Source organism: Gopherus flavomarginatus, chromosome 14 (genome assembly GCF_025201925.1).
Source record: "Gopherus flavomarginatus isolate rGopFla2 chromosome 14, rGopFla2.mat.asm, whole genome shotgun sequence".
In the NCBI taxonomy this organism is placed as follows: domain Eukaryota; kingdom Metazoa; phylum Chordata; order Testudines; family Testudinidae; genus Gopherus; species Gopherus flavomarginatus.
Window position 1 is genome coordinate 3,179,055 of NC_066630.1, and position 12,165 is coordinate 3,191,219.

General features: G+C 56.3%; 1 protein-coding gene across 1 annotated transcript in view; it reads right to left on the bottom strand.

Annotated features, from left to right (window-relative positions):
* CDH1 (cadherin 1) overlaps nucleotides 1-8,201 on the bottom strand; it is a 44,309-nt gene extending 36,108 nt beyond the window's left edge. The window contains exons 1-2 of the mRNA XM_050922238.1: nucleotides 8,086-8,201; nucleotides 6,642-6,756 (exon numbers count right to left, since the gene is read on the bottom strand). Coding sequence (XP_050778195.1) covers nucleotides 6,642-6,756; nucleotides 8,086-8,139 — 169 coding nt within the window. The 5' untranslated portion in view covers nucleotides 8,140-8,201. The remainder of the gene's footprint in view (nucleotides 1-6,641; nucleotides 6,757-8,085) is intronic.
* Between the last annotated feature and the right edge of the window lie 3,964 nt (nucleotides 8,202-12,165).

The window sequence follows — 12,165 nt, forward strand, 5'->3', positions numbered from 1 at the left end:
AGCGTTCCAGTCGAAAACCAGATGCCTGGCAACCCTTGCTGGAAGGAGCAAAGGTCTGAATTCAACAAGTCTTGTTGCCTGAGCTGGGGGGATGGCGGGGGGGAAGAGGGACAGTGGAATACACCAGTGTCAGAATTCAATATAGAGGGCATGGAAGTAAATGGCCCACAACAGAGCTGGAGCAACGCTGTGAGATGTCCTTGTTTGCTACAGCCCCACGTATCGGTAGCAGAGACCCAGGGTCATATTAACCTCGGCTGTGATCCCAGAGAGGGGACGCCATGCTAGCCTTTAGCACAGTGCCTAATATGGTCATCCTAGTCCAACCCACGCAGGAGCAGACTTTCGCTCCAGCTCAGGCTGGGGCAGGGAACAATGACATCACTCAGCCGACTCAGTCTCCCAAGCAGGTGGAGGTGAGTCATTCGCTGGCGGTAAAGCGCCAACCTCTCCTGAACAGATAAGCGGCTTAGAGCTGCAGATTAGCCAAACAAGCCCTCGCCTCCCACACTGGAGTCAGGGAGGGGTTCTGGGTTTATTTGTCGATGGTGCAAAGGCAGTGACGAAACAATCAGCCCCTAGGTTTGAGCAACAACCTGTCTCTGTGTTTTCCCAAATCCAGCCGCTCCTCCACAAAACGCAGCCCCCTGTCGTGGGAGGAAGTGAGAGCCCAGAGAGACTCATCAGTTTTTATGGATCCCAGGGACAAACAGGACGGCAGAACTCCTACCCCGCCTCTCCCATGGAAACACCTACTGCCGGACAGCCCCCTGATGTCATACTGAAGTTTCACCACGACTTCAGACTGGCAAGACAGAGTTTCTCCTGAAAGGTGATTCAGTGCGAAATCACCTGTACAAAGCGAACAATTCACCAAGGCTGCCAAAGGCGACAACCCAAGAGGGGACGTTGGTAGCTCAGGGAAGCTGGCCAAAGCCCCAAGCCCTACGCTGGCAGCCTTTGCCGCTGGTCGGGGATCAAGGCTCTGGATGCGGCAGTCCCAGCTCAACACAAGCACACAGACGGAACGAAGGGGATAGGGCAGCACATGCTACCAAGGGGACAAAACCAAGGTGCAGGGAGGCCAGCGAGGGAGTCGTGCTGCTGCTGCCTCCCCAGAAGCTAGTCAGCAAGGAATTCACTATTCAGGAGTTGGCCACCAGCAGCCACACGGGACAGTTTAGGCCACAAGCCACAGAGCCGCGCCCCCCTCCCCAAAAGGGCAGAGGGTGTCAGCAAGACCCTATTACCAGATACGCTTAACAAATAAATAAAACAGGCCAAAGAAGCAGCAGCTGCCTTCTCCATTAGCTGTCACCCCGCCCCGGATTCCAGATTTTGACCCCTCCTGTCTGCAAGAATGGGATGGGCAGGATCAGCCAGAAAAATCTGTTCCAAAGTGCTGCGCAAGCTAGTCCTCTCCCTCCACTTGTGGCCATGATGCCATTTCCTCCTCTGTACCCTGGGGACACAGAGGTGAAGTCACCTGTCATGGTCACCAGTGAGTCAGTGCCAGAGCTAAAAGCTCAGGAATTCCTGGCTCCTAGCCCTATGCTCAGTCCACTAAGCACACTGCATCTTCAGCCCAGTTTGCAGCGGCTGGAAACAGCTGTGGTCCAAAGAGTGGGTAACCACCTGCCTTTGAATTCAACAGCAGATGCTACTGAGGTCCTTCAGAAAGAGATGGTTTGATCCCAGTACCTGCCACCCCTTATGTGAGAAGTTCAGCAGGCAGAGCAGTTACAAAATGTTGTATAAATGTTTCTAGCCAACGGTTGCTGCAAGAATAATGTGACAAGCAGCATTTATTCTTTACAATTCATTCTTAGGAAGTTGCATCTTTCTCCATTAAACTCTTTCATTGGCTCTTTAAAGGGCCTTATCATGCAATAAAATCTTTAGGGAAAGTTTAGAGTAGGCACCCAACTTCCTCCAGAGAAGAGGTGTTTAAGCACAGATTGGATGGCCAGTTAAGAACCCCCAGACCTCTGGCTGGTTGAGGTCTCCAGTCATGATCACAACAGGTGTTTTTTTCTCCTAAGCTCAATGAGTCCTGAAACCTACCCAAACAAATCAGCTGGAAAGTGCACACGCCCTAATCATCCTAATTACAGCCCAACTCCTCAGCCTGGGGAAAGCTCCCATGCTTCAGTCACAGGACTCAGCTGATTCCCTTTGAAGTGCCGTGATTAGCTGTCTGGAGCATTGGCTCAGGACAACCATCCTCCAATTCCAGGGCTGCCTTTTAGATCAAATTTACTGCAATCAAACAGCTATCCCTGTGGCATCTAAGCCCTTAAACCAGAACTTAATGCGTAGTGGACAGTTTAATATAGAACATCAGAAAATACAAGTGATCCCGTTCCTCTCCCTGGCACGGGGCTAAACTCTGATCTACCACGGAACTGTGAGAGGGACATGACCCCACTGGGCAGGGACCCCCTCCGTCAGAGGCACAGATCAACCTTCCAACAGCATTCAGCATCAGGGTTACTTTGGAGCCACCTCTCCCTGGGAGTCCCACATTCTGGTTGCCATCTGTGGAGTCTTTTCCCATCTACGCTGGCTAGGAAGCTGTGGCCATTCCTGTGATGCAGACCCTGCTGCTGTGATCCACTCCTCTCACCTGGAGGACAGATCCCTGCAGAGGACTCTGCTTGGGCCTCCCAGGAGAGGGCTCAGACACCTCAGCTAGTGCAGAATGGAATGGTTTGTGTTGTGTGGCAGACACTGCTAGGAGCACGGAGCAGCAGGCTGCATGCTTTGCCTCCAGCAGGTGTGAGTTACAGTCCAGAAAGCCCTGAAAGGCCTCAGATCCCGTTACATGAGGAATCACCCTTCTCCACGTGTCCTGTGATGGGAATTACAACCTGCTGAATGGCTCTTGCTGCCAGTCCCAGGTCTGGACTCTGTTCCTTGCCACTGGCTATGGAATCAGGAGAGCAACAACTCCGGCAAGATGCTGCCTCTAGCAAGCCCCTAGGCACAGGGCAAGGCCTTCCTGTTTGCTCAAGCTTTTGACCTCTACTAATAAGCAGCAAGGACGTCAGGCCTTTCCGATACTGGGCCTTGGAGATAGGGGAGAAAGGAGGGGGACAAGCCCAGAGCAATTTCTCATCTCCCCTTCCCCCAACCTGGGAGCAGAACATGGCAGTGAACAAGGGGATTTCCAGCTATCACCAGCGTGAGGGATCGGGGTGGCTTTGCAGAAAGATGACTCAGGCTGCCGAGTGGCAAACCACCCTGTCACGCCAGCACAGGCAAGACTGGCAGCAGGGCACTTGGCAGAGGGACCCAGAGAGGGAGGACGAGTGAAGCAATTTTTCTAATTATCAATGACAACAGAGGTGCAAAGTCTAACTTGTGTCTGCCAGGCTCCAGGGGCCCAACGGTGCAGGACCTCTGAAGACCTCACTCAGCAGGAGGAGCTACCAGGAGTTTCTCCCGGTCCTCAACTACTCACCCAAGGGATAGAATTTCCCACCGCTGGCACTAGGTCCGAGCATGCCTGTCTTTCCAAAGGCTGCCGACCTACAAGTGAAACCCTATCAACCATTAACCACAAGTACACAGCATTTCCATAGCAACCCTGTCAAAAAACAACAGAGCAGTCCTGGGAACTTCAGTGGGATCCCAACACCCAGCGAGTCACCCGAACACAGGAGCTACCAGCCTTTCTGACAGGGCACTACCCTGCTGGGCTGGCTGCTCATGCGAGACCCACCTGTCCTTCCTCTGTCTACTTCACAAACACAAAGAGAAAAAGGGAGCATTGCTCCCAGGCCTTCCCTATGGGCATAGGCTCTGCCCCAGTGCCTACCAACTTTGCCATAACAAGTGCCCCTAGTAGGGGCAGGAACACTTGCTGAAGCTATTCAAGAGGGCACCATACAGGCAAGGGAAGCTCTAGGCATTTTGCCGCCCCAAGCACGCCAGGCAGGCAGCCTTCGGCAGCTTGCCTGCGGAGGGTCCACTTGTCCTGTGGCTTCGGCGGACCCTCCACAGGCACGCCTGCGGGAAGTCCACCAAAGACGCGGGACCAGTGGACCCTCCACAGGCAAGTCGCCGAGGGCAGCCTGCCTGCCTCCCTCACAGTGCCAGCAGAGCACCCCCCGCAGCTTGCCACCCCAAGCATGCGCTTGGCATGCTGGGGCCTGGAGCCACCCCTGCATACAGGTGAGGGGCAAAGGAACGGGGCTTGATTTTACAACCATGCTGAACAGACAGGTATGTTTAGACCGGGATGCACAACAGTCACATCTAGACTAGATCACAACAGCAAAAATAAAGTGGGTCCTAAGCTCTGCCCAACACCAGCTCATTCTTGGGCTCAGCTACAAAAGAACTCTGCCCCACACGACATCTGGCACCTTAAAAGTGCAGTGGTCACACTGGCCCCCACTGTTCCAAATGCCCCATCAAAGTCTCCAGTATGTTGCCTTTCACCATGCTCTTCAAAGGGTTTGACCCCTAGCCAGAGCTGATTCTCCCCCCACAGCCCACTTCCTGGCATGGCTACACATTGCTCCTCACAAGCCAGGAGGAAGCTAGATGCAGGCTGGAGGAGACCCCAAGCAACAGTTTGTCTTCTTGATAAGAAGTTTAGACAATGGCTTCTCACCAACCATTCTTCCAGTTATAAAAGAGGCATTTCCAGGGATGGTGCAGTCATGAGCCAAAGTTGTGACACTAGACACCTCACAACTCTTAGTACCAGTCACACACAAAATCAGCTTTCCTTTGTTCCATAGTAGCCAGCAAAAAAAGCCACCAGCCAACTCCAGGACATCAGAACAAAGGCAGCTAAGTACTGACGGTTCCTCTGCACCAGCTCATTCTTCACAGAATGCTGAGCATGGGAATTTTATCTCCAATGTCACTTAGCAGAAGCTCGAGAAGTCAGATTTAAAGGCTGTCAGATCTTTGATGATGTTAGGGAACCAATGTCTTGGCTCTGTCACAGCCCGCACTGGGAATTGCCACCTGGACAAACTCTCCTTCTTCAGCTCATCTTTGGGCACTTGTTGTCAACACTGAGACATGGGAGTGAGGAAGTGGGTTTAAGTGGGACTGAGGTGGGTTGAGGGGAATTGTCTCTTCTGGAGACCCATGAAGAGGAAGTGGAACTTGTGGTCTCCTTCTAATTTGATCTTCTGATTTTGCAAGTTTCCTGGGATGACACTAAGTTAGAGTGGGCAGCGTTGACTGGAGGAGGCGATGGGTGTAGCGGCTAGGTCTACTCCCAGAGGCCAGGTTTGGATGTTTGAGAGGTGCAGCACATTTGTAAAGGAAGCGTGATGTGTAGCAAGAGATGGAACCAGACACCACTGATACACCTGCGACTCAAACTCTGCTTTAGGCAGATGGTTTTTGGTTTACAGATGTGGATTTGAGGTGCCTCCAAAACACCTAGTCTATTAGCGGGAGCTACAATGAACAAAGAACTATTCATTCTCTCTGAGATAAGTCAGAGGCATCTGACGCAGTCGAGACCCCAGAACGCATGCACGACACAAGGCAGTTCAGCTCCAGCTTGCACTCGCCAAGAGAACCAAAGCTCCATCTGAGGGCGGGGGGCAGGGCACACTTAACCTATCAACAGGCTCAGAGAGGACAGAGGCGCTGCGTTTGCTGGACATGCTACCATCCAGAGGCTAGCAATTACGACTTGTCTAGTGCGAGGTGTTTTACAGACAGCTGTGGAAGGGTCCCTCCCCCTAAAACCATACAGTCCAAGAGACCACAGCCCTGTAGACAGATTATCTGCTTTGATTTTGTTGGTCATGCCTGAGAACCAGCTATTTATAGCCAAACCAAAACTAAGTCCCCCATTTAAGTAATTAATTAATAAGTAAGTAATAATTTCCTTATTTACACAACGTCAAAGGCCAAACAGATTACCTACTTATAATACCGAAACTTCAGTAAGAAGAGCAGGAAATGGGCATTCCTGCTGCCAGGCACAGGGATGATAGTGAAAAGCTTTGAAGACAGATTGTCAGTGAATAAACACAAGCCACACACCCAAAGACGCTAGTTAGAACAAGTCTGCTTTCAGCTTGCCTTACGCCTTCCATAGCTCGAGGGGAAAGGGCAGATTTCAGTGAGCCTCTCTGCTTGTTAACACTTTCATGTCAGGAGCAAGAGCCACTGAGAAACATTTACTGGCCTAGTCCATAACTTCAGCCACTGTTACAGCACGAGGCTCAAAGCCATAAAGCAAACTGCGGTCTTCTGACCAGCCATATCTCCACAGTTCTCCCTTTTCCCAGCTGCTAATACAATACATTCTTTCCTAACTGGACTTGTCCCTATCAGTGGTCCCTGCTGTAAGGGTGTTATCTGGTGGCTTCTCCAGCACCAGCCATTTTTACATCCAAATTGAACTAGAAAAACAGCCAAACAGGGATTAATTTGAGGCAGTCCCATGGGCCAGGTTATTGCGGTGGGCAGACGGGATGAGCACAATGGTCCCTTCTGGCCTTAAACTCTATGAACCTATGATCAGGAACAGTCTGCATGATGACAAACACAGCAGCCAAGGGAAATGGTCTCTGTATGAAGGCGAGAGCTGCCCTAAGACAGAAGATGAGAACACCTGCCTCGAGTGGAGCATTCAAGGAGCTGAGAAGTCACCTTACCTTTGCCCAGCACTCGGCCAGTTTCCAGATCCCACCGGGAGACAGGGAAGGTGTAGCTCTCTGAGCCGAAACCTGGCTGGCACTGCGACACCTCTTCACAAAACCACTGGCCAGCCTGATTCCCAAGAAATAAGCATTAGTAATTCACACATTCTGGCCTGGCCCTGTCAGTGATTTCCCTTAAACCCCATCGTGCTGACCCCCGAAAATCCTGCCTAGAGAGTTCTACTCTGGAGGATCCAGAAGGAATGGGTCCCAAATCTCCCAAGCCCCCAGGGGATCTGTATCTGGCACCTGGGACAGGTCACAAGCAGTATGTCCCCCAGAGCATCCCCCTGTCTAGAAGGAAATTCCCACCTGCAACCTCAGCCCTCCTCTGCCCTCTGCATGGCCCGAATCCAGATGAAGCAGGAGCACTAGGCTCCAGGGAGAAAGTCCATGTCCAGAGGCGGCTCTAGCCATTTCGCCGTCCCAAGCACGGTGGCACGCCGTGGGGGAGCTCTGCTAATCCCACGGCTCTGGTGGACCTCCCCCAGACGTGCCTGCAGACAGTCTGCCGGAGCCACGGGACCTGCGGGAGGTCCACCAGAGCTGTGGGACCAGCAGACCCTCCACAGGCACGCCTGCGAGAGGTCCATCAGAGCTGCCTTCCACCCTCCCGGTGACCGGCAGAGCGTCTCCCGCGGCATGCCACCCCAAGCATGCACTTGGTGTGCTGGGGCCTGGAGCCGCCCCTGTCTATGTTACAAGCCAGCAGCCTCACGACAGAGCCTGTCCCATGAGACTCCCAGCCCAGGAACGGAGACCCAGAGAGTCCAACATGCCCTGAACTCTGGAGTCAGGGCCTGGCTATGGCACACAATGCTGGCCACTGCCGCCCCAAGGGGTGTCCCGGAGGCAGCGTGTGGGGGACACACTGCAGGGGGTACTGCCCTAACAAAGTGGGTGGCAGCAAGGCAGCCAGGATGGGAGCTGCCCTTGCACAGTGGGGGTGGGGGCAGGAGGGGGTAGGGGGGCAGCCAGGGTGGGAGCTGCCCTTACACAGTGGAGGTGGGGGCAGCTGGGGTGGGGGCAGGAGGGGAGCAGCCAGGGTGGGTCTGCCCTTACACAGTGGGGGTAGGGGCAGGAGAGGGGGGAGCCCTTACACAGTGGGGGTGGGGGCAGGAGGGGGCAGCCGGGGTGGGTGCTGCCCTTACAGAGTGGGAGTGGGGGCAGAAGGGGGGGTAGGGGACAGCCAGGGTGGGGGCAGGAGGAGAATGGGGGGCAGCCGGGGTGGGAGTTGCCCTTACAAAGGGGAGCGTGGGAGGCTAAGGGGGGCCAGCCGGGTGCCCCAGGAAGCGGCTCCGCAGAGCCCCCCCAGCAGTGAGCCCCGGTCTCTCCCTTGCCGAGCGGAGCTGGCGGGCGCAGTCCGGCCCCGCGGCTCCCCGCGCCCCAGCCCCGGTACCTGCAGCAGCAGCAGGAGGCAGAGCCCGGACAGGCGGCCCCGCGGCGGCCCCATGGGGCAGGAGGCGGCAGGTCGGTGCGGACCGAGGGTCGCTCCGCTCCGCTCCGTGCGCGCTGCAGCGCTTAGTGCCGGCCGGGCAGGTGCGGCCGCTCCCAGCGCCCCGCCCCGCAGGTGAGGAGGCTCCGCCGCCCCGGGAGGCGGGACTCGCCGCCCTGCCCCGCCGGGAGGGGCCCCGCGAAGCGCCCTGTGCCGGGGGTGGGTGAGCTCCGCTCTGGCGCGTCCCCCGAGGCGTCTTCCAGCGCCCCCTGCGCAGGGCATCCCGCTCCCAGCGGGCTCCTGGGCAGCCGAGAGCGGGACTCCGGGGCAGGTCCCTGGTGATGAAATAACGACCAGTGTGTGGGATGGCAGCGCCCCGGCGAGCAGGCCCCTCCGCGCTGGGTGCCCCCAGAGCCAGTCCCTGCTCTGGAGCAGGCGGGGGAGCCTGGGCTCATGTCCAGCAGAGCTGCCAGGACAGTACCCCACTGGCAGGCACAGACGGACCCACCCCGGCCGGCGGCCAGCAGGAGCCTGGACTGCCCAAGAGGTGCCGAGAGCCCCAAGGGGACGCCAGGCAAATCTGACGGGTACAGGGAGGAGGTACCAAAACGATCCTCGCTAAGGCAGAGCTGTTCCAGCCGCAGCCCCAGCCCCAGCCCCAGCCCCAGCCCAGCCCCCGAAAGCTGTCATTGAGTTTTGTCCTTGCCCTTCTAGCCTCCCTAACTGTGGCACAGATCAGAGAAGCGAACGCAAAGGCAGCCCTGCAGGGAGCCGCGTTTCCATTGGGGATTTTCGGGAGAGGCAGATTTCCCAAACCAAGCCCTGGGCGCTGCTCAGGAACAACTCACTGGCCCTTGAACTGCAAGGCCTCATGTCTGTGCAGCACTCACCCCACTGGGGGCCCCAGCTCAGCTGATGCTTCTGGGTGCTACCCAAAAATACAAACTGTCACCTCTCAGTCACTTCACACCATGTCCCTCAAACTTTGTCTGTTGGGATTCCGGTGAGGAATCTAGAACCAAACAGATCCGGCTGTTTAAGTCCGTGGATGTGTTTGCAGGTTTAGGTTCTCAGACTGTAAAGTTTTCAGGAGAGGAAACTTCTGTCCTGTAATAAGAGTGTCCTGACCTCTGCAGGTTCCGGAGACACTGGAAAGCTCTTGGGGTTTGCAATGGTTGGGATCTATGGTCACCTGGTGTAAACTCTCCAAACTCCGCTGATGTCACTGCCAGGTTCCACCAGATGAGGAGCTGGTCTCTGAACTTTCAGTCTTGATTGCAGGCTAAATGGCCACCTGATGGCAGAAACAGGTGGCTAAGGTGTGGTTTCTGCACAAACACAGAGCAAATGCTTTCCCGGAAACAGCTGTTGTTTGTGAATTTGCCTGACACTGTCCAGTCGTCAGCAAACAGAAGAAAAGCACAGCTGGACTTGGGAACTGAACGGACTGAGGAAGACAGAACCAGCTGCTTGGTGTGAATTTAGGCCCAGGTCCTCAGAGGTATTTAGGCTCCTACATTCCCTTGAAATCAGTGGAAGTTAGAAGCTGAACTACCTTTGTGGATCTGGCCATAGGGGCTCCCCCAGCTTCCCCGGTACCTATTGTGCCCCAGCCCAGATGAGAGAGAGCGAGGGCCAGCCCCTCAGCCCTGTGCAAACGGTGGGTTCGTAAGTGGGGGGGTGGGGTAGAGCCAGATGCCTTGTCACAAATGTCTGTAAATCTGCCTATTAACGGTAGCATCAAAGCTTTCCTGGATCTGGGAACACGTCCCCAGCCTGGAAGGCAGGGCCAGGCTGTAGGGCAGCCCAGGCTAGGGGAACCTTCTCTCCCTGTCACTCTGGCTTGCTCAGAAGGACATATTAGCATCCGTCTCTTTCTGAGAGGGAGGGAAAAGGGAGGATTTTGGCCTCAAGGGCCTGGGTAACTCTCACCCCCTGGCTGGTGGGAATTCATCCCTGTGGTGGTGCAGGGACCCAGGTGAAGTGGACTGAATTGCACCTCTTAAGATGAGGGGCTGGTTAGCACATGTAAACCTGTCCATGGGAAATGCGTTCACACGCTGTCCCAAGCTTCCTCTCCCTGCAGCGGGCTTGCCCAGACTCAGCTGCGGCGGAGTCTCAAACAGGGCCTGGCTTGTGGCACAGCTGGACGCCCCGGTGCATGTCCTCCTGCCAGTGCCTGGCAGTGGTCTGTCTCAGGCACCAGAGGTAGCCCCGTGCTCTGGGGAGTCTCTGCATGCAGCTCATTATAAAAGGTCTGCAGGTGGGCACCAGCTCGACTGCTGGCCTTCCTGGCCTGGCATGCCTGCTGCAGTGCCTTCACTTCCCCTCTGCACTGCTGCTGGCCACTGTCACACCCCTTCGCCTGCCCCCATGCGATCCTTTCACTGCTGGCCACGGCTTTACGCCTGCTCCTAGCTGTGCCTGCAAACCACTTCCCCCCACAGGCCCAGGAGAGCCAGTCCCCTTGTGTGCTCCAGGCAGGAGCATGGCACGTGAGGGAGTGCTGGAGTAGTTGTGCAAAGGCAGTTCAGGAATACGTGGGGTTCCCCGTTCTCTGGGATCCAGGGCAGTGGAGTTCACAATGGTCAGTTTGGGACGGTGGGGCTGGAGGGCTGATTGGATCGACAGAGGTAACCCAGTATCTGCACTCGCACTGTGCCGACCAGGGCTCAGCACCACGCGGGGCAGGGATGTTACTGCGGTGCCGTAACAGGACACTTTCAGCGGTGGGAGACGCGTGCCCAGCTAGGCCAATGCAAGGCGGCTTTTGTCAACCTAACTCTGTAGCCTCATGCTGCAGCTGGACGTGCTCCCGCCGCCCTGGGGACACAAATCACCTAAGGGAAGGGGCGGGGAAGAGCCCTGCCAACTGCCTATGGAACGAAGCCTCAGAAAACACCTGGGAGCCTCCCTTGCCCTCTGAGCATCTGGGGAAGGCAAATATTTGCACAGTGCAATGAGGCAGCCTGCTGGGGGCTGCCCCAAGCGTCCAGAGTCCAAGGTGCTCATCCCTCCCCCCGGCCTCCAGGCATTGCTCATAGTCTTGTCTCCATCACCCCCCTCCCCTCCCAAGTAGCTGATCCACTCCCATGTGAATCCCTCTCCCCCACCCCCCAGGAACTCACACTGTTTGCTGGCATCACATCAATCACTTGGCTTGTGTCCTCCCCCTGCCCCCCCCCGGGCTAGCTTGAGTATTTAGCCCTTGGGGGAGGGACCAGCTACTTGGTGTTGGGGTAGCGCTGAGCCCAGTGCGGCCTGCTGAGCAAAACAAGATTAATTACAAAACCCCCAAACCGGGCTGCCCACACTCTGGGTGTGTGGTGCCAAGCGCTCGGGCGCATCCTGTGGACAGGCTGGCACAGCTGAGCCCCTAGGAATCACCCTCGCGGGTCAGAGCAGGGGTCCATCACCGCCCTTCCCCCTGCCACTGCCAATAGCCAGTGCCAGTTGCTCGGGAGGGCAGGGGTGCAGGAGGCGGATTATGGACCCTGCTGAACCTGACTCAGGTTCCTCACACTTCTATTTCCCACATTCTCCTCCTAGCTTCAGGGTCAGACACCGAATGAACCTGGGAGCCACACTGCTGCAGAGCCCACGGCCTTGCTCTCACTGTGCTCGTGTGGTACAAACACAGCGTGCGGCCTCCGTGTTTGAGAACGCTGGTCCCACCCTGACTGGGGGGCTGAGCCCTGTGTGGCAGACATGAACCTCGAGCCAGACCTGCAGCCGGGCAGTGCTGGGCATGAGCAGGGTCGGTGCATTTCACTGGTTAACTGCATTTAAATCCCTGCTACTGACTCCCCAAGAGAGGAACCGCAGACCCCCCAGGCCCTGGTTTGTTGCCCCAGGGACATTCCCTGGAGGGCTAAGCTCATGGCACAAATGGGGCACAGTGCATCAGTCAGTTCCCCCCACGGCCTCACAGCATCCCAGAGCGCTTGTCTCCACAGGCCTTAGGTGCTGCATGAAGGCACCTGCCAGGGACCAGAGCAGCCTGGCTGGAGCTGGGTCTCTCTGAGTCACTCTCCCGCAGCAGCT